At 42.2% G+C, this 23016-nt stretch overlaps 1 protein-coding gene across 1 annotated transcript in view; it reads left to right on the top strand.

The window, feature by feature from the left end:
- The first annotated feature begins 6863 nt into the window (after positions 1-6863).
- The window catches only part of NMNAT2 (nicotinamide nucleotide adenylyltransferase 2), a 98358-nt gene continuing 82205 nt past the window's right edge, over positions 6864-23016 (top strand). Inside the window, exon 1 of the mRNA XM_014456091.2 lies at positions 6864-7048. Within this exon, the coding sequence (XP_014311577.1) occupies positions 6964-7048 (85 nt within the window). The 5' untranslated portion in view covers positions 6864-6963. The remainder of the gene's footprint in view (positions 7049-23016) is intronic.

Genomic DNA, 23016 nt, shown 5'->3' with positions numbered 1-23016 from the left:
TCCATCAATAATCATCTACTCCCTACTTATCTCTTGTGTAAACATGGATTTCCATATATGAAGTTTGACTAATATATAGTTTACTTTCCTGCCTTCGTTTCCCTTCATTGTATTATTTTCAATAATATCCAGATCTCTCATAACAAATATTTCCAAGTAAACTCCCCCTGAGAAAGATACTACCCTCTACACACGCACACACTCACACACACACCAAACACAAATATACCAAGCCCCACTTTATGTTCAGAAAACTCCCATTTTGCCTTTTTTTCTTAGTGGAGCTTTTAGGAAAAGGTGTGAGCAAGTTTCCTTCTTCCTCCTCTGAATCCCATTCTCTAGGTTGATCAATTAAATCTGATCTGGGTCATCCTCGAAATGCTTCCTTTTCTTTCAGCATCCTGGATTTGTTGCACAGCACAATGGTAAGAGAAGAGAGAACAATGCATCCGATTCAGCCACCTCGGCAGTTACTTATCCATCGCGTTGTGAAATTGCCTCCTTTTAGGAGCATATTTCATTTCAACCCATATTATGGCTGCTGCATTTTTCCAGAGTGGCGGAAAGAGCAAAAGATCCATCATTTCTAATAATACAAACTTTGATTACTTCAAAGTACTCTTTCAGCGCTGCTCATATGAGGAAATGAACTCCGATTATACATTAATGACACTTTCTCTACCGTGATGAATTTGCTCAAATCATCTCGGAAGCCATCTCAACTATCTTTTAGGGCCTCAAGAAAGATTTTAAAGCATCTTCACCAAAACTGTCCTGTGCTTACCTTCTGCCAGGAAGTCTTCCTGGAAAGAGACATGCCCGGGGACTTAGGCACCCGAGAACCAAGAGCAAGTTCATAGACCAGCTGAGCCAGAGCACGTGCAGTCTCACAGCTGAAGGGGAAGGGAGGCCCAGCAGAGGTGGGCGGGTGAGAAGGGAAGCAGAGCAGGTGCTGGGGGTCACAGGCAGTGAGGGCTGCCTTCTCTACCCCATATTTCAAGTCCAACTAGTGGGACTCTGCCTGGCAGTCAGTCTGGGTAGCTAGTGGGCTCAGCCTTTAGCTGGAAATGTCACTGCACAGTGGGCTGGCACACCAGTCTTTCTGTCCTCACCCAGGTTAGTTATCACGTTGGAGAGTCAAGAGACCCTCACGCACTCCATAGTCCTGCATCGATGAATCTTCCTTCAGAAAGGCAGTGTGGGGCCTTGCTATAGGAAGGGGCCCTGGACTCTTGACAGGCCTGGTTCGAATCCTGCCTGTGCCATGGGTAGCACTGAATGATCTTGGGCAAATCTTTTGATAGGGGCAGAAATAGAACATTAGGGACCAGGTATAATTATCCTATATAATAAAACCCTAATATGCAAATCAACCGAACGGCAGAATGACCAGTCGCTATGATGCTCACTGACCACCAGGAGGCAGATGCTCAATGCAGGAGCTGCCCCCTGGTAGTCAGTGCACTCCCACAGGGCAGCACCGCTCAGCCAGAAGCCAGGCTCATAGCTGGCGAGTGCAGCGGTGGTGGCAGGAGCCTCTCCCGCCTGCGTGGCAGCACTAAGGAGCAGCGAGCTGAGCAGTAAAGAGCAGAGAGCAGGCGGGCAGTAAGGAGTGAGAGGGTGCAGGCTGGGCTGAGAAGAACCCCCCCCCCCACCCCCAGTGCACAAATGTTGTGCACCGGTCCTCTAGTAGATTAATAAGTTCTCTTTGGCTTAAGTTAGTTTGAATAGGATGTCTGTTATAGATTTCTGAAATGGTCCCGAATCATACAAGAAACTCATAAAATCTAAAAATGTACAGCTACCAACCTTCAGCCACAGCAACAGAATGAATATGGGTTGTTGAAGACTGAAGCTAACAGGTACAACTGGTGCAAATTTTTCTTATGCCTCCATATCCTCTGAAATTGGTTATTATTGGTAAGTTTTTAGAGATGCTTGGCTGCACGACTGTTAATTTCTACATTTCATAAGTTTAGGGAGTCATGGGATTAAAATTCTAGGTTAGATCTGACTTGACCAAATTGTGAGATATTGATGTAATAAAAAAACCCCCACAAAACTTTTGTCTTTTAAGTTCCCTATCCTTTATTTAAGACTCCTATGAGCTAGACATGTTTTCATTCACGTGACTTAAAGGAGGCAGAAATATTCTCACATGTCATTTCAAGGAATACTTTGACTTCTTATTCATTACAATTCTTTCTGATAGAACTTGTTTTTATATATCCTATTCCTGCTTTTGGGAAAACTTTACAAGTAGTGAGCTCTTTAGTCACAAGATGAAAATAATGATTTGTACGTGCCCCTCCCCTCAATATCTGAAAGAAGCAATGATGAATAAATTGGCAAATATCTGAGTTAGCTGAAGAAATTTGTTTCTTTAAATATTTTTATTGATTTCAGTGAGGAAGGGAGAGGGAGAGAGAGATAGAAACATCAATAATGAAAGAGAATCATTGATCAGCTGCCTCCTGCATGTCCCACACTGGGGATCAAGCCAGCAACCCAGGCAGAACCCAACCCAGGACCCTTCAGTCTGAAGGCTGACACTCTATCCACTGAGCCAAACCAGCTAGGGCTGGTTTTTATTTCTGTGGGTTGTTTTTTTTGTTTGTTTGTTTTTTAGAGTTTGTTATTTTTAATGGTATACAATGCCTATTGGTTATAAAGACCCGTGTCCTTTTTTTTTACCTTTCACTGTGGTACCAGCAGTATTGCCATGTTTATAATTGCTGGCCAGGTCTTAAATTTTGGAAACATCTTTCATTTGTGCAATATGACTTGAATGATTAGATAAATTATAAATCTGAGTGAGATTTAGGGAATTTAGAGCTGAAGGCAGAAGGATTTTGATCTAGGGACATTTTTCACTCCATGGATGTAAAAATGTTTGCTTTTGAAGAAGATGGGGAGAATAATGCCAATCATTTTAGCTGTATACTTAAGATGTTTGTCTTGAAGAGAAGTAAAGAAAGCAAAAGAGAGAGAGAGAACTATGCAAATATAGAGAACTGTAGAGAATCCTAAAGAGTCATGGGATTTCTCAGTCATTTCCCAGAGTAATATTATTTTTTTTACCAGGAAAACATAAAATAAATATTTAATATCTGACTTTATCTCAGGAACCGAAGGAGATGTGTGCCCTTTTGTCTTCCTATAAAGGATCCCTAATATTACTTTGGAACCCAGTTTCATAAACATGAAATGGTTTTACCCTGATTTGTGATGCAAATGGATGATTAATCCAAGCTAGGTAAATAGGGAGATATGTGAGCATAAGTACCCACACAGCTAGATTTTACATATGCACATTTCACACCAGGGCCAATAGACACTTAAGCCTGCCCATCAGAACAGATATTTATAGCAGGGAAAGTTCTGGGCTGGACTGTCTGCCTTGAGCCATTTGGAAACCGAACTAGCTGGAGCAGATTGCAAGATTTAGGCTGTGGGAGAATAACGCTGGTTCCTTTTCAGCCTAAAGCAATTATCCAGCTGTTGGAAAGTTGAAATATTGGACCAAATTATGTTACCTAAGTTAAAATAAGCACCACTGAGAATAGCTCACTCTGTATATTAAGGTACATGTATTATGCAAGAGACTTGACATTCCTATTTCTATATCTTATAAGTCAGCCTCGGAATCTTAACTGAAAATTAATTTGCTTTTAGTATGCTTTTTGGCTATTTGTTTTCAAATCCATTGTCTTCTAAGATTGTAACTTCCAGAACATCCTTGACAAAGTCATCAATAACAAAATCTAAACAGTCCTGGATGGTTTGGCTCAGTGGATAGAGTGTTGGCCTGTGGACCACAGGGTCCTGGATTCAATTCTGGTCAAGGGCAAGTACCTGGGTTGCAGGCTCCTCCCCGGCTTGGGCCCTGGGGTGGGGGGTGGAGGGAGTGCATGCTGGAGGCAACCAATCTATGTGTTTCTCTCACATTGATATTTCTCTCTGTCTTTCCTTCTCTCTTCCACTCACTCTAAAAATCAATGGAAAAATATCCTCGAGTGAGGATTAAAAATAATAATAAAAATCTAAACACACACACAAAAATACGTATGTTGAACATAACAACTGTGGAGTTTGGCCTAAAACTGACAATATGCTTTTTAAAAAAATCATTTACGCCAAAACCGGTTTGGCTCAGTGGATAGAGCGTCTGCCTGCGGACTGAAAGGTCCCAGGTTCGATTCCGGTCAAGGGCATGTACTTGGCTTGCGGGCACATCCCCAGTGGGAGATGTGCAGGAGGCAGCTGATTGATGTTTCTAACTCTCTATCTCTCTCCCTTCCTCTCTGTGAAGAATCAATAAAATATATTTTAAAAAAAAATAAATAAAAAATAAAAAAATCATTTACTCACACATGGTCTTATTTGATACATACTATACCCCTGTATGTATAGTACACAGGGCATGTAATATAGCAGCTCTGGTTCAAAGCCATACAATTAGCAAGTGACACATACAATTAGCAAATGAAACATTTCTTCATTTCCTTCAGGTCCCTGCTCAGATACCTTGTTATCAGAGGGATTATTCCTGATCACCTTAAATAAAGGAGAATTTCCCTTCCTTGTCTTCTTACCCTGCTTCCTTCTCATTATGGTATTTATTACCATTAGATTTATTCATTGTTTTATGGTCTATTTTCCCCTCTAAAATGTGAGTTGTACTAAAGCAGGGACTTTGTTTTGTTCAAAGACCCTAAATTAAGTGCCTGACACATGGCAGATCTCAATAAATATTTATTGCTTAACTATAATCATGTTAATTGCCCAGCTAGTGTCATTGTTTCATACCCAAGTCAGCCTCCCTTCAACATCTTGCTCTTTCTGGCCCAATAATCTGCATTCCGTATCAGGGAAGATGCAAACTTCATTATTGATATACACCAATTCTTAGGACCCCTGTATTTAAACTATAAACTTTATAAATATTGGGGTTGATTTGCTAGTCAGAGTGATTTAACAAGTATTTATTGCACACCTATTATATACTCGTGGACAAGCAATTTACCCAAGAATCTTGAAGCCCAGGAAAGGTAAATATTTGTATTTGTGGAGCTCTATGTTCAGAATTATTATGTACACCTGATACTAATACAATGATATATGTCAATCATATCTCAATTTTTAAAAGGCCAGTTCAAAAAAGAAGAGTTATTAGGTCTATCTATTATATCAGAACAGAACGCTTGCTCGCTTTTCACACTTCCCTTTCCCATCTTTCTCAGTCTCTACCTGTTCATTTCCATAAGCCAAATTTCTAGACATTTTCCTAGATTTCTCTTTCCCTCATCTTCCAAATTCAATCTCTTTGCAAAGCTCAAAAACTCTATTTACAACACTTATCCTGAGACCCTTTGCTTCTCAGCAGCGTCACCTCTATAAATCCTAGTCCAAGGACCATCCCATTTGCTTAGCCTGCCAGCAGATTTTCCTAAATGCTTTCCTTGTCTTCCTATTTCCCACCTAGCAGCCAGACCTGTCTTATAAAAGTGTAAATTATGAATCACTCCTCTGCTTAAAAGCTTCAATGGGTTCCCCCCCCCCCCCGACTAGATACCCCACTTATTACAAAAGACATTAAGTGATATATGAACAACAGCCAAATAAAGATACATAGACACAGGCAATTCTGTCCTCCTAGACTAGAGCTCAGGGCCCAGCATGTTGGCACCTGGAAGCATTCTGTTTCCCTTATGGAAGGTCTCCAATGGCTTCCTTATTTCGTTCCTCTCTAAATTATTCCAAACCCTACCTTAACCTATAAGCCCTACTTTATTGGATCCTGCTCACAAGTCCAATCTTCTCTCTTAGGATTTCCCCCTTTATTCATATACTCTAGCCACACTGGCCTTCTTTCATTTCTACGAGCACAATAAACCCTTACCTGTCCCAAAATATTTGTACTAGCAACTCCTTGTCTTTTAGGTTTCAGTTTAAATCTTACCTGCCCAGAGAGGCCTTCTCTAACTACTTGATGTAAAGGGGTCCCCTTTCCTCCACTCACAGCCAGAGAGTAAATTACACTCACCGATGGAGCATTGCACAACTGCCATCTAAAATTTTCTGGATCTGTTGCGTATTGTCTGTTTCCTTTCGGTAGAATGTACAGTCGGTGAAGACAGGGACTTGGCTTTATCAGCAGATTTTATAACCAAGCCTAAACACAACAGTGAGCACTCAAGAAACATTTATTGAATGCGCACATCTTTGCCTCATTTTTGGCAGCTTATGTAAGATCACAGTCGTTTTCTAAGACAACTTTAGCTCATGGTGCCCCATTTATGTTCTCCCAACCTGATCTCATTGCTTCAACCCACGAACGGGAAGAGGGGAAGGATCGAGGCTTCCCTAGTTCTTGGCTCAGTTCAGCAGTTCACAATCATCAGATAAGGGGCAAAACAAAGGCAGAAATAAACACTCCTGAAATGAACCATTGTCATTCCTCACTTAACATCTTAGGAAGAGAGAAAGAAACAGTTCATCCTATGAACGCTTTTGGATTTAGAGAATAGATGTGGACAGAAAAGTGTTAGAATGAGGGAGGAAAACTAAATCAGACGGAGGTAAGAGAAGGAGCTCACAACATACTGTAAGTATTCATGGTTCTGGAGTTGGATACCACATTTTGTCTGGATAGACACTAAAAAAGCAAGCGGGATGGAATGAGGTAGGGTCGGGGGAGAGAAAGGAAGGTCGAGAGGAGCGAAAGGAGCTGGGAAGGAAAGAGAAGGACGGAGCAGAGCAGTACAAAAGCAGTCTCGGATCTTGCCGGGAATGCAAGCGTTAAGGGGAGGCGGGGAGTGACGCGGTTTGCGTCTGGAGCGGCTCCTTGGAGTCCACAGCATCCAACGCCGCCGGAGCCTCGCCTTCCTTTCTCCCTCTGCAGACATCGAGACACAAAAAGAGAAGCGACCCCGCGACCAGCGCGAGGAGCCCACCCGCACCATGACCGAGACCACCAAGACCCACGTTATCTTGCTGGCCTGCGGCAGCTTTAATCCCATCACCAAAGGGCACATTCAGATGTTCGGTGAGTCCTCCCGCCCACCCCCCGAGGCTGCTTCCGCCTCTCGCCGGTCCCCGGCACCGGTGTTTTCCTGGGCGACTGAGCTGGGAGGCGAGTGGCCCTTCGGAGGGGTGCGCTGGCTGATCCCGCTGGTCGGAGGTCAGCCCCTCCATTCCCGGCTCCGGGGAGGGGACGCTGACTGCGCTTTCGAGGCGTCACTTGCTCGGGCCAGACCCGGCTCTCAGGCTGGGGGCCGGGGGTGGGGGGTGGGGGGAAGGCAAGAGGTGGGGGAGGGGAAGGGGCGAAGGTGCGCGTTGGTTTGGGCTGGATGGGAGGTCGAGGTTCGAGAACTTGGGTGCGGCTGTGCGGTGGTTTGGCTACTTGGCTGCTGAGGATCGGGATGGGGGCAGAGGTTGGGGCGCGGAGACGCGAGGAGGAGGGGGTTGGAGATAGCGTGCGGTTTGTTTAGGCTGGGCGGAAAGCTCGAAGGCGTTAAATGATGTCTATGCATCCGAGACACAAACATTACACTCACAACAACCAGTAACACATTAATGTAGGGCTTGGATGGTGGTTGGGGTGGCCCGGGGCGGGGGGAATGTTTGCGGGTGGTGCACCGTGTTTTGCCCGCGGGAGGTGGATGGTTGAATGAATGGGTCAGAGGAAGGGGGGTGCTGGCCAGCTTGGGCTTGGCTGTGGGGACCCGCTGCCTGGGAGGGGGGCGGGGGCGGGGGCGGGGCGGCCGCGGCCGGAGGCCTTCCCCAGCTGGTGTGGATGGATCTGGACCCAAGTTGGCTGACGTTCTCCCCAGGGCGGCGATGGCACCTGGGAGGCTTGTGGCGTGCGAGTGTGTGTATATGAGTGTGTGTATGTGCGCGCGCGCTCACGCGATTTGGGGCGGGTGTGTGTGTGTGTGTGTGTGTGCACACCATCGCGCCGTTTGTTTCTTGGAGGCTTTGGGCTTGGAGAGAGAGGGAGCGAGCCGGCTCTTGGCTGCTGGTTTGGGATTAGCAGGGGCAAGGGAAAGGGGATCGATGCCTGTCGGAGATCTCCGGCCAGACTCATAGGCGCGGGGGTGTGCACCTTTAGACCCTGAGGGAGGGACGCGGAAACAGGCTTAAGGAGAGATTAGAAGTTGGGGGTGCTTTTTTTTTTCTTTCCTGGCACCGAGGGAAAGGAGAAGAGGAGAACGAGTGGGCTGGGCATGGATGAGTGACCGTGGGAGGCAACCGGGGCGGTCAACAGGGCGCTATCCAGAGGCGGCGGTGCTGAAATGCAGGGTGTGCCGGAGCTGGCTGCGGGCACACGTGTTTACCGGGAGCCTGAGGATCGCTGAGCTCTTCTAGGGCTCTTTAGTGAAAACCACATCATATCGGCAAACACTGGGAGAGGTGTCTTACGCTAAAAATATTCTCTCTAAACCTAAAAGGTGCGTTGAACTGAGCCCGCTTACTAAAAACCTCACAAAAAGAATACAGAATTACTCTGAGCCAAGGGCAGATGGGTAGGCGAGGAGGGGGACTGAGAGGTAGCCATCCTTTCCTCACCATCACTTCAGCTTTCAAAGGCGTTTTATTAGGAGCTAATACCTACTTATCTAGTAAATAAAGACTTTTTGTTAAGCATCAGGGTAGAGCAGAGCATTTCTTCAGTCTTCTAAAGGAATATCAGACAGAGCCTTGGGAACACTGTACTTTCACTTTCTTTTGCTTCTGATGTCTTAAGCCTTGTCCTTCCTTTTCTTTCCGCTCGTATTTCCTCTAGCCATTTTATGTGGGTGTACTGTAGTCCTCTCACTTGCCCAGATGGGGATGGACTTTTCCTCTGGAACTTCTTGGCTCTAGGAATTTTTCCTGAGCCAGGAGACACTCCGCCTTCTTCCTGGGGCCAAAGATGTAGTTAATCCTGCTTGTGTTGGGGTTTGCGAGAGGGACAGATTTAGATAGAAAACCAAGGATTCTGTCTTGCGTCTGAAGAGAGTTTGGTAACAACGATAAAGGCTTTTATTAAGTCAATGCTGACCTGCCAGTTCTTCATGACTTTAGAGGATAGAATATGTGGAAAAAGGAATGGATTACAATAGGGAGGTTTAGACAGAGAATAGGTGAAAGAGACTTTTGACAGTAGTGACTGTTTGCTTGTTATTGGAACTGAGGAAGAAGACAGCATCTGTCCATAAAAACTTTTGAGGGTCCATTAGTCACATGTAATCCAGAGAACAACGTGGAAGGAGGAGGTGGTATGCTCACTGTGCAAAAGTCTTTATTTAATTAGGTTAGGAGCTTATAATCTAATAAAGGATTTATCACATGTGCATGAAAAGGAAACAAGAACACAAAATATATACTCAACTATTTTTTGTACAATCTGTTATGGGAATCTTAGAGCTCATGATAAATATTGTAATTGATTTTTGTAGAGTAGTTTCTAGTTTACAAAGCCTTTTCATATAAGTTGTGTCGCATTCCTAATAGCAAACTTATAAGAAAGGCACCGTTATCTCCATTTTACAAATGAAAAACATGTTCAGAGGCTAAGGGACTTTCTTAAGTGGCTTAAGTGACATGGAGAGCATGTGGCAGACTTGAGACTTTCTGAGTCCACTTGCAGAGGCCTTTGAACTGTACCAAAGGCAGGGACAAGTGCTCACTAATCTGCTGACTGCATAATTCCATGAACTCTATTTCCTTCAAACATATACTAATAGAGATTGGAAGCAAATGGGCCATCAACTAAATGAGATTCCTAAATATGCATTTCCTTAAGAGCTTCTTCCAACTTCTAAAGAAAACAATTACCCACAAACTATTTTCTTCTTTACAATGGCTTTTTAAATTTCCTCCCCAACAATACAGAAATAATTAATGCAATAAAATTATCAACAGTTTCTTTAAGGTGCCTGAAATTTGTAATGGAAACATTTTTTAAGACCTAAACAGAACTTTGGTGTTAGACACTTTTAATAGAGCTGTATTTTGAAATGCACTTGTTAACCAAAGAAAAAAACAACTATCAATAAAAAGAGAGGTGGCATTCAGAGCTAACAACTCACTACTTCTGTAAAGTAGTACTTGTACGGTTGTCAATATTTGTAAAATATTTTAAAATGAAATTTTCCCTTTACTCTGAAAGGGGAGTTGATATTATTCCTATTTGTGGCTATAGAAACATATAGTAAAAAAAACATTTGTGTAGAGATATCTGAAACCTATATACTTTACTGTAATTAAAATGTTTTCAGGGCTAAATACAAAATTTTTGGAAAAGTAAACCCATGATCTAACAATGTTTTATTTCATGGGTCTACCTTATTACATAAGAAGATAATATTATGCTAGTTTTTTAAACATGTACTTTCTTAGTTCATAAGTATATAGATATTCTATTTCAGTATAACTCTTTTTTATATTTATATTGCTAAATTTGTCAATGAACCTACCACTGGGAAATCAGATAGCAAATTAAATAGAAAAGTAAGAAAACAACTGATCAGATTAGTTTTGCCATAAAAAAATTAAGGAATTGAGGGACTTGATCACAGCAGAAATGTATCCTGTTTCTTGATGGTTGCAAAATAATTGGATTTCCCAGTTTTTCTAATTCAAAATATTTTTGCTCTGAACCACTGGGTCTTTTGCAAAGAGACACGATCCAATTTGTAACTCCCAAAGGGTAATGAAGATGGCTCTCTCTATTTGTTGTGGAAGTGGAGATGCAGCCCCCGTTGCTACAACTAGAAGTCAAATGAAAAATGAGTTTGAGTTGCTACTAATATGTAGAGAACTGTCAGAAATTGAGAAATTATTTAATATGCTTGCAATGCCTATTTTAAAGGCAGACATTTACTCCATAATAGTTGTTAAGTAAATAAAAAAAATAAGTATAGACTCTTGTTCCAGCTAGAGGAATCAACCACACACAAAGGCTGAGGTGGTGAGACAGACAGCCATGACATATTAGAACTAAAAAAAGTTCAGGATGGTTCAAGGAGAAAGGGAATGAGAGATAAAACTGGGAAAGTAGGTGGAAATATGATGAATTACGAAGGCTGATAAGTCATGTTAAAGAATTTAGATTTTATCAAAATTAAATGGATAATCTCTGTGTTGTGTTAGGCAATAGTTGTGAAAGTAAGCTATACATGACTGAGAAAGAATGTAAACTTAGTTTTGAAAGTGTTTCTTTAAAAAGATTCAAGTCTAAATTTTATAATATTGTCCCCTCAGCCACCAATAGTGGTCCCTTAATATATATTTAATGATACTGTGAAATATACACTTTTTAGTACAGTTATCATTCATTTCTAAAGTGTTTCAAATCATCCCAAATTGCTTAAAAATATCCTAAGGACACAAAGGAATGCATTACATATTTCTTCAACACCAGCTTTGTTTTGTTTTTAAACAATAACACCAATTTTGGTCAAAACAAAGACATTTAAAGTAATTATTTAGGATTTGATGTAACAGACTAAGAACTGGGATAGAGGGATTTATTTTATAGAGAATTACATTATTTATTCATATGTCCCATATCTCAATATATGTAAATGTAGCATCAGTTTACAAGGGATGAAGTTTTCCATTGCCAGAGGTTTTCCAATTATAATCATTCAATTGCACGGAATGCACTTGCTGTTTTTGGATACAGTTTGGCAGATAGCTTCAGAAATATTTTAGCTCAAAAAGATGTCAACAGCTTACATGGTGGTGTGACTAAGGCCATCCTCCTGACAATGAGGCCATTCTCAGTGACACATCCTCCTCCTCTATGAACTGTGCAGCAACGGCAAATGTTACAAACTCTATCAGCATCAGCATCTTCCCCACTGTCATTTTAAAAATGGAGCTAAACTGATTTGAAATTCTTTACACACTACTACCATTCAACTGTTTTCCATTAAATCTATTGCACAGTTCTCTTAGGTCTGGACAAGTGAGCCAGCCAGGACAATTCTTGTTATTCTGGGGATAAGGGAGTAAGAACAGAAGGTGGAAGAGGAGTAAGACTCAAAGGTGGGGATGGTGGCAGCTAAATAGCACTCTTTTTCTACTCTTTCTCCAGCATCATGTTGCCTCTACATGGGTAGCCATGCCGCTACATCTTTATTTTTTTTTTTTTACATCTTTACCTTCTTTAATATTTGCCCAACAGTAGGAGGGTAAGTGAAGTACGGCCCCTAGATAACACTAAATACATATAGTGCTTCCCTTGTTCCAGTCTCTTAGGTCAAAAACCTTGGGCTAATGCTTGATCCTTCTTTCTTTACACATCCCATCTATGTCAGCCAGTGTTTTGGGGGCTCTCTATCTTCAAAATATAACGAGGACCAACCACTTTTCCCCATGTACAACCCTGGTAGAAGCCACTGGCATCTTTTATCTGAATTACTGGCCCCAATGCTCAATCCTCAACAAAATAGCCAAAGCGATCCTTTTGAGATGGAAGCCAGACATAAGTCAGATAAGTTTGTTCCTTTGCTCTAAATCCTCCAGTGGCTCCCCATCTTATTCAGAGAGAACGTCATTATAATGACTTACAAGACCTTCATGGTCTGCTACCTTTCCCCATCACTGTTTTTATTTCTGTATTGCTCTTTGAAATAAAGAGGACTTTTCCTTTTTTTCTGACTTTATTTATTTTTATTTTCTGAAATGGAACCATTGTACATTGTTCAGGCCATATCTATTGAAGGAAGAACCGAGTGAAAAATTAGACTGCTATACAACCCACCCAAACAGTCAATCAAACAACTACTCTGATGGGAAGCTGTTCTCACCCAGGTTCTAAATGTACCCCCTTTTACTTCAATGGGATGGCCCCTCCTTGTTCAACTATGTTAGATTTGGTGAACTCCATCCACCTAGTGTGATTTCCATGATTTTGTAGAATTTGGATCATGTGCCCAGCTCTCTTTTCCACAGGCTTAATAGTCTGAAGCATAAGGACCATGGAGATCCTTTCTTTTGACGCTTGTATTCAGCTCTAATCTTTTCAGGGGTCTCAAACAAGAATATTTCTGCTCTTTCTATAAAGGTGTGGGTCTCTATGACCTTGAAATTTATTATTATTATATAATTTTAAAGCCTCAAACAAGTGACATTTCAGTGCGTGTAGGGGATGGGTTTTCCAATGCTTTATTCTTCAACATTTTCCCAAACCTTCATCTTGGTACCTAAAGAAAGGTGGAATCCTCATTCCATGGAGCATTGAGATTAAACTACATCAATAACTGTTGGTATTTCTTTTGAAATATTTATGTGCTGATAAATATTTAGCAGTATGTGGTTCATCACATGACCTACAAGATTTTTAAAACAAGGCAAATTTTTGCAAACTTAGGGACTATCACTATTATAAATTAAAATTACGAAAGACAAAAAACCCAAGACATAATTGCTTCAGTTATCATGAACCACTCTTGCTATGCACAGTTTAAAAATTATTTACTTGTTATGCCCCAGGGAATTGCAGTTTATGTGTTGTGTTTTTAAAAATATATATTTTTATTGTTTCAGAAAAGAAGGGAGAGGGAGAGAGAGATAGAAACATTGATCATGAGAATCATTGATTGGCTGCGTCTTTCACGCCCTCCCCCGCCCCCGCAACTGGGGATCAAGCCCACAACTCGGGCATGTGCTCTGACCAGGAATGAAACTGTGACCTCCTGAATCATAGATCGATGCTCAACCACTGAGCCATTCCAGCCAGTTGGGAATTGAAGTTTATAATATGTGATTTTCCCATGCTGTGAATCATGTTACAAAGCATGGGTAAATAGCTCAGTCTTTCCCTATTGCTTTATTACTCATCTCTATATGGAAATTAATAAACTAAATAGCTATTGATTTGAGAATATACTTAGTCTCCTTTAGCCTTTGTATTATCATTCGTATATAGTGTGATTGATTTAAGCCAGGATCAGCAAATTCTACAGCCTGCCGGCCAAATGTGGCTTGCAAGCTAAGAATGGCTTTTATATTTTTAAATGGTTGAAAAAATGTAAAAGAAGAATATTTTGTGACACATGAACATTTTTTGAAATTCAAATTTTAGTATTCATAAAGTTTTATTTACATACAACCACACTCATTCACACAAGTATTGTCTAGGGCAGTGGTTCTCAACCTGTGGGTTGCGACCCCTTTGGGGGTCGAACGACCCTTTCACAGGGGTCACCTAAGACCATCGGAAAACACATATATAATTACATATTGTTTTTGTGATTAATCACTATGCTTTAATTATGTTCAATTTGTCACAATGAAAATACATCCTGCATATCAGATATTTACATTATGATTCATAACAGTAGCAAAATTACAGTTATGAAGTAGCAACGAAAATAATTTTATGGTTGGGGGTCACCACAACATGAGGAACTGTATTAAAGGGTCGAGGCATTAGGAAGGTTGAGAACCACTGGTCTAGGGCTATTTTCATGCTACAACAGTAGAGCCAAGCACTGTGACAGAAACTGCCTGGAATGAGAGCCTAAAATATTTACTATCTGGTTGTCTACTGAAAACGTTTGCCTACCCCTGATGTAACCTACCTCTGGGGATTGGAATGGGGAGTGAATCTAAAGGATTCTAAAAATATAAAGCGCAGTTGAAGTCTATTATCCAGAGGAACTCTTTAAAGAACAATTTTTCAATCTAAACTGAATCTCTGAAAAGACTCGTTTGAGCAGCAAATGTAGTTCCAATTTCATAATTGTCATTTTTCTGGCTGACTTAAGAAATGGCCGTATTCACAATGGGGATGATTTTCTCCCGTCTGGCTCACACTGGACATTGATTAGCCCCTCTGGCTAATGTTGGATGCTTCTCTGCGGTTGAACAGTAGATATACTTTTCCTGATTCACAGCTACCTAGTCTTTAAATCTAATATTTTATATGCCTTCATATTTGAGGATTTAAAAAGAATTAGCACACCAATTGCATCCGGCTTTTATAGGCTGTGCTTGCAGTTAGATCTCGTTTTTCTGCAGTAGCTCACCACCTTCTGAGCTCCAACGGCACTTGGTCTGTACCTTTCTTAGGGCATTTAGCACACTGTGCAGTAGGTTGTAGCTATTTCTGTCTCAAATTTCATATTCTCTATCAGATGTAGACCCCTGCCAGGGTTGTATGGCTTTTTGTATCTCCTAAGATGTCTAGTACAGTGCTCTAGGCACATGGAAGATACTAGATATATTTAGCAAATGAATGGATGATTGAACTGTTAGGAATATTCAGAATGTCAAAGTTTAGGTAGCATAGGAGATCAGAACTCAGACAAGAATTTGGGAACCAGGAAATACAGAAAAACAGATTCAAGTAGGACAGAGTCAGAACACAGGACAAATAGCAAAGACTCAGGGACCTCAAAACTGAGATGATTGTTGCCTCAAGGTAGGAAGGCAGGTGAGTCCTAGATTGGAACCTTATCCCAGAGTATAGCCGGCCCAGATATCCACAGTGGGAACCTGCAAGTCATATTTGAGGGCGATCGAGTATGTGTCTTGGCAGGAGTGAAAAATGAGAGTCAAGGATGAAAACAGTTTCCTGGATGCTTTATCCAGATCTATGGTGCATCTAGAACAGCTTCTCCATGAGGCAAACGTGGTTTGAGGATGGCAGGGGAACTAAGTTTTCTTTTTATTTACTCTTAGTTTGAAAAAGGTTTCATGTCCATGGCACCTGGCAAAGGGGAACTTGGTATGTTATTTACTCGACTTCAAACAAATGAACAAAAGACCTTGGTTTGTCCATTAGAAGTTTTCATTTTCAGAAATCACAGAATCTCCATTTGAAAGCTTTTTCAAAATTCATGCAGATGCCCATCCAGTCGTGAAATCTCTTTAAAACATCTTCTCAAATGTGTGTCTAAACTCCGCCTGAGAGCTTCCCGGGAACACACTAGCCTCCAAAGGAGCCAAAGAGCACTTGGCTCAGTTTTACTTTTTCAAGATTGTTCCTTCTATTGGGCTGACAGGCCTTCCCGAGACTTCCATGTGTTGGCCCTAGTTCTTTTCCTTCAGATCCATGGAGCAGGTCTAATCTCTCTTCTGTTTGAATAGCTGAAGACAGTTACTCTGTCCTCCTCCTCCAGGCTTCTCTTTAGGCTTAATAAGACCCAGTACCTTCTGCTGGACATCCAGTGCCCATGTTACTCTTCATAACATCCTCACTCGTCTTCCTTGAATGGATCTTCATTGTCTATATCCCTCTTTAAGTGTTATATCCAGTTCATGATGCAACATTCTGATGTGGCCCTACTGTGTGCTATCTTATCTTTTATTGGACTTAACTTACTGTATTTATGGCACTGTGTCTACCTCTTTCGAACTGAATCTGGGTATGGTACCTGCAAGCTATGGGTACCTGCATGCTAAAATATCCTGACATTCTGAATAATCAATCAATTTGGTAGACTAAGCTGCTAAACTAATCGTATTTATTTAAAAATCTGGCTGGTTAAAAACAAAACAAACGACAAAAAAACCCTGACTGGTATTTCATCAAGGTGTGGTATCTTCTGGAACTTTGCAGTCAACGCACATGCTTAATTATATGAGATGATGTCAACCACACACTGGAGTGACATGTTGCTTTTAGAATAAGAAAGGAACTTTGCTGGTTCCTGGTCAAGGCTGAAACTGGAAGTCTCGGAATTCTTGAGTTACCAAGTTCCTTGATATTTCACTGCAGGGACTGATCTGTTGTAAATGGGTTCTGTTTTCCGTGTTTAAAGGTCCTGGTTTGGGACTGAACTCTGAACTTTCTTCCTATCTTGTCTAGCTCCTCCCTTCACGATTATGCCATTAGCAGTGCCCTTTTCCCAGGGCTCCCATGAGAGCAACCAAAGTGCTCTCTTTCTTTACAGTGGAGAATTTGTCCCAACAGAGTTGGGTGGTGTCACATTTAAGTTGGGCATTTGGAATCTTTAAAAAAAATCAAATAACAAAAAAGTCATTTTTCTTCAGGAAATTTCCAAACACATGCAAAAGTAAACAGAATGATATAGTGGACCTCAATGTCCCTGTCACCCAACTTCAATAATTATCAATTCATTGCCAATCTTGATTCATTGGTACCTTAACTACTGCCTGCTTTATGTTCTTTTGCTGCAAATCCCAGACATCCTCTTGCTTCAAAGTGAGATATTGTTAGCTAGTACATAACTGCTGTCTATATGACCTCCATGTACAGACTGGCCTTTCTCCTTCCCATTTTATGTTTGTTTGCTTGACATTTTGAGTTGCAGATGAAGCTGGTATAGGGACAATGTCTAATTTCCATCTTGGAGCAATACAATAATGCTTCCCCCCACCCCAGTCAACAGTGGGTGACATGTTAGCATTTGGCGTTGCCTTTAAAGGAAGGGATTTATGGCCTTTCCCATCTTTCTCATGTAATGGGGGGTCTCTGAGGCTCCCACCACAGTGGACTCCCGCTGGACACAATGGGCCATTCTTCAAGGACTTCCAACAATCAAGTCTTTATCCCTTGTCATTCAAAGCCATGAATGTCTGTGTTAGAAGATGTTCCTACATCAGTGGTTCCCAACCTGGAGGGGCTTTGAACAACCAGGGTTTCCACAAATCAGAATGATGATCTGGAAACTTCCCAGTATTTCTAAGGATATGCGTCCACCCTCAGGATGGCACAGGCTACAGGCTACGTGTCAAGTTTCTGGGCTTTTGCTTTTATTATTATCAGTTTGGTGTGAGGTAAGCTCATGCCGATCAGGAGTCCTGCTTGTATTTTATTTGATAACCAAAGAGAAAAGAATTTTTTTTCTTCTCTTTCTTCATAAGAGGAGGAACATAAACAAATTCTATTTAGTGACAAGTTTGGCTCCTGTGGTAGCATTTGAGTTTTGGGCTTCTGTTTGGCCTGACTTTAACCTCTGTAGAAAATTAAAATAAAACCCTTCTTATTGGTCCCTTAATCCTTTCCTTGTGCTGTTTTAAATCAACTTCTCAAAGTGTATTGTCATGCAATTGTGTGATCATTTGCATTTAAATGTAGTGAATAAAGAACTCCCTGCTGAACCCTTTGGGGATGGATAGGCCCACTATCCTCATTTGCCCAGCAAATCAAATGGCTCTGAATATTCATAAAAAAGGGCTGGAATGACTTCTCCATCTGGAATGTGCTCTTCCCAGCTGCACTTGTTTTGTTAAGATTGGTTCTTCAGGTTTTATTTGTGGTTGTATGGAACTCTGTGCACCAGGAAGACGTGGTGAGGAGCTGGTAAGGACAGTCTCAGAAGTGAGTCCCACCCCATCGTGGCCATGGGGGTACTTTAATGTGGTTTTTCATTGATCCCCTACACTTGCTTCAATCTCCCACTCAATACAATCTATAGTAATTTACACCACACATTTCTTTTAGATGCAAATTGTTTATTTCTGTCTATTGTGATAAAAAATTATTCCTTTTTTTAAAAGAAATGCATAAAGACATTGTGTTTGAGCCTTGGCCTGTGGTGCTCAGTAGTTAGAGCATCAGCCTACACACCGGAGGGTCATGGGTTCGATATCAGGTCAAGGGCATGTTCCTGGGTTGCAACTTGGATCTCCAACCCTGGTTGGGTCAGGTTCATCCTCTCCAATAAATAATCTCTATCAACTAACACATGAGCTAACATTCACTGAGCACTTACTTTGTGCCAGGCACTGTTTTAAGTGCTCTCCTTGCCTTGCCTCACTTAATTCTTAAAACAATCCTATTCTCATTCTCATGAAGCTAATGATCAGAGAGGTTAGGTAACATGTGCCAAGCCACCCAGCAAGTGCCTGTGGGCAGAAAGGTAGACCCACATGCTCTGACTCTGGAGGTCACAGTTTTAACTACTGCCATATGCTGCCTTGCTCTGTGGGCCCCTGGGCTCTGTGGTAGGGGCTGTGGGTTTGTGTGCAGAGAGGCCTGCACTGCTCTGGGGATCCTGCCCAAGGCAATCAAAGGTGGAGGGGCCAGAGGACTCTGCAGACCACCAGAGAGGCCTGTGGATAAGTCCAGAGGACAGAGAGGGGAGTAATAGGAGGGGGTCCGCTCAGATCCAGGGGCCACTGGAGGGAAACAGGAAGATTGGGAGCAAATCAGGAAAGGTCCTGGGTAATGACCATGAAGTAGCCACACTCACCTTTTTGCTAACTTAAAGGGCACAAAGTCAGAAAGGACAGATATAAAATTTCCCCCTTGTTTGCACTGTAGTTGGCAAGAGTGTCTACAGATTATTCAATGTCCCTCCCCCCACATACACATTATAAAATAAGTATGAGAATAACTACCTTGTTGGGCTCTTGTGAGGATTAAATGAAATCATGTGAATACTATATTGTAACACCACCTCCTTTGACAACCTGGCTCTCACCTTGGGCCCCAGTGCCTTATTGCTCCCCTTGCAAAATCATAGATCCAGACCCTAAGCCTAAGTGATGTCTATTTCACCATTTTATGAAGAGCTAGTAAGGGTTACAGTGTAAATCACCAACAATTTCCAAAATGCCCTACTCAACTCTAGGGAGAGGAAATTTGATGCTTCCCCTTATGGCTGCAAGTTCATCTCTCTTCCTCTAGCAACTGCCCTTTACTTCCCCATATCCTTTCCACAAAATGCCCTGGTTGCCCCCCAGCCCCTGCATTTAGCTTCCTTGGTCCAGCTGTCCCTCCATCACCTTGCCCACCTCTTTAAATCCCTTGGCCGGCCTAACCAACTCAATAAGCAGAAGCCACCACTGCTGGTCATATTCTGCCCAGGTGTGGTTCTCCAAGCATGTTGATGTATGTGGCCACATATATAAAGGTCATAGCCATCCTGTCACATACAGTGTTTTTAGCAAACTATCTGGCCCACAGTAAGTGATGGATAAATGGGGTAATAGTTTTTGCCAGTGTCTGTCCCGTGATGTCTTGCCTGGGCCAGCACGCAATCACCCTGCAGGTCTGTTTCCGCTGTTGGTGGAGGACTTGAGAAACGGCTCAAAGGCAAAGGAGAGTGGATGGTTGCCATCTAGAGATGTTGTGAGCAGGCTGGGATCTCAGAAAGGCCTGTGCATGTGGACATTACGATGAGCATCCACAAGTCACTGGGGAGGTGGTGGCCTGTCCAGGGACAATGTGCTCTGCTTCTTTTTGTAATTGCTGGGTGGCTTAGATCTCAGAGAGATGAGAGTGACTGGCAAGACATCCTGCCCATCCCTCGTGGACAGAGCGCCTTATTTAAGACGTGAGCCCTTGGTAGGTGCTGCAGGGTAAGGCTAGAATAGCCTGTGGCTCTAATCTCCCTGCGGAAGAGTCAGCTCTTGCGGCTGCTGGAAAGATCTAGGACAACAGTCAGGTGCCTGCTCATTGTCTTTGAGGGCTGGCAAGAGAACCTTGGTTTTTGGCCAGATTTTTGTGCCTGTCCTCACACATCGCCCACTGGAACGGATGATGACTTAGGGTAAAAAGAGGTTCCAAAGAATGGAAAATAATCAGATTTGTAGTTGGAAGAGACTTCAGAGGACATTCAGTTCCTTACTGGATAGTTTTCATGACGGAGAGCTCATTTCCAGTCTGTTTCATTGCTGGACAGCTTCATTTGTTAGAAAGCTCTTGGTCATGAGCAGATTCTGTGTTCTTGTGACTTTGGGCTGTTTGTCCTAGTGCTTTCTTCTGAAAATGTCAACCAGGCTTTGCTATCACCCCTATTCCCTAGCATCTAGATTGGCAATCTTGAACACACGTCTTATTCAAATGTATAATAATGCCACCTTTCAGACTATCTCCATCCAACGATTTGAATCACTGCTGGAGGAAGGGCTGAAGGTTAACAAATTATTTCTGGGCATCTCTAACATAGCTTATCTTCTTTGTTCCCCAATCAATCTTTATCCCTACCCCCTTCACAGCACTATCACCCCCTGACATAGTTTAGGGGATGTTTATTTGTTTATTGACATGTCTTCTCTAAGAATATAGACTCCATGAGAGCATAATCTTGTCCTGGTTAGTGTTATTCTGTCTGTATGCCCAGTGTTTAGAACAATGTTGGAACATAGGAAGTACTTGATTAATATTTGCTGAACAAATTAAGAGCCAAAGTAGGATAGTGAGGGTTCCAGATCCTTTTAATTCATCTGAGTGCTCCAAAGAAGGACACACTGTTTCCTTGAAGGTTGACTGGTATGGAAGCAATAGTTTTAATCCTGGAGTCCGGGGACTTGGGTTCATCACAGTGTTGCACTCATTGTCTGGGGGGATGGTTAAGCTGGATATGTAACTGCATTGGGGCTTATTTTTCTCATCTACAACATAGAATCGACATTCTTTGCCTTATTTAACTTCAGAGTTGTCCTGAGGATGAAGTACAACCACATGGGAGAAAGAATTCTGTAAATCAGAAAGCACAATATAAATATAAAAGTCATTACCATTGTGATGACGATGATTGAGATGGTATAATTTTGCTATAGTAAAAGTATATTAGCCTGAGAATGAATTTATCTTCCACTTGAGATGAGTTAGTTTCTGCAGCGGCTAGGGTTCGTGTGATTTCCAGAGATGCTCCCTATGAGTTGACTTATCAAAACCACCAATACTTATTCAAGTGTCTACTATGTGTAGGCATTAGTCCAGTTGCTTGAGGTACATCAGAGAACAAAACAGAAAAAATCCCCCTCCTTCTCGGCACTTACAAGTCTAGAGGAGGCAGAAAGACAGTAAATAAAATAAAGAATTATGTAGTCTGTTAGGATTACAAGTGCCAAGGTGTAAAATAGAGAAAAAGAAAAGCAGGATAGAGGAATAGAGAGGATGCTGGGGAGGGCATTGCAATTTTAAAGGGTGTTCAGGGGAGACCTCACTAGATAGTGACACTTGAGCAAAGACTTGAAGGAGATGAGGGATTTGTCCACATGGATGCTCTCTAGGCAGAGGGAACAGCCAGTGCAAAGGTGAGGACTTCCCTCAAATGCCCAAGAGAAAAGTAAACCCGTGTGTCTAGAGTAGAGGGGGATGGTGGTAGATAAGGTTAGAGAGATATTGAGTGGCAGATCGTGTGGGGTCACATAGGACATTTTCAGGACTTTGACTTTATCTGGAAGGGAGAAGGGGAGCCATCTGAAGGTCTTGAAGAGCAGGGTTACATGATCTGCCTTCCACTGGGTTATTGTGACTGCCGTGAGGAGACCAGAACACTGGGGCTGAGACTAGAGAGGGAAACCAGTTAGGAAGTTACTACATGTAATCTAGAGGAGGAATGATGGCAGTTTGGATCAGGGAGGTAGAGGTAGGAAGAAGTGATAGGATTCTAGATATATTTTGCAGGAAGTGCCAATAGGCTCTGTTAATGATCTGCTTTGTTGAGAAAGAAAACGGAATGAAGGATGAGCCAAGGTTTTTGTCTTGAGCCCGTGGAAGAATGGAATTGACATCGACGGATGTGGAATGACTGTGGGAAGAGCAGGCGTGGGAGGGAATATCAGGAGCTCAGTTTTGGACACGCTACTTCTGAGAGGATGGTTAGACATTCAAGTGGAGATGTTGAGTAAGCATATACCAGCATGAGCCAAAAATATAAGTAAATGAATAACTCGGGAGTCATCAGCATATAGTTGATATTTAAAGCCACAAGACTGGCTGAGAATACAGAGGGAGGGAGTGTCGTTAGAGCAGAGGTCAAGGACTGAGTCCTGTGACACTGCAGCATTTAGGGACTGGGGAGATGGGGAAGAGATAGCAACCTTGACTCTAAAGAGCAGCCAGTGAGGCTGAGGAAAATCAGGAGCGTGTGATGGCCTGGAAGGCAAGTGAAGCTGGTACTTCAATGGTGCCAGACCAACATGTCAACATTGTTGGGAGGCCAACCAAGATGAGCACGGAGAACTGATTGTTGGTGTCTCAAAGCAAAGGCCATTGAAGATTTTGACAAGAGTAGATTTGCTGGAATGACTGGGGCAGAAATTAGACTGGAGTGAGCATAGAGAGGAGTGTATTGGAGAGAGCAAATTTAGATG

The sequence above is a fragment of the Myotis lucifugus genome, unplaced genomic scaffold, assembly GCF_000147115.1.
Source record: "Myotis lucifugus unplaced genomic scaffold, Myoluc2.0 scaffold_54, whole genome shotgun sequence".
NCBI lineage: Eukaryota > Metazoa > Chordata > Mammalia > Chiroptera > Vespertilionidae > Myotis > Myotis lucifugus.
This window is presented reverse-complemented; position numbering and strand designations above follow the sequence as displayed.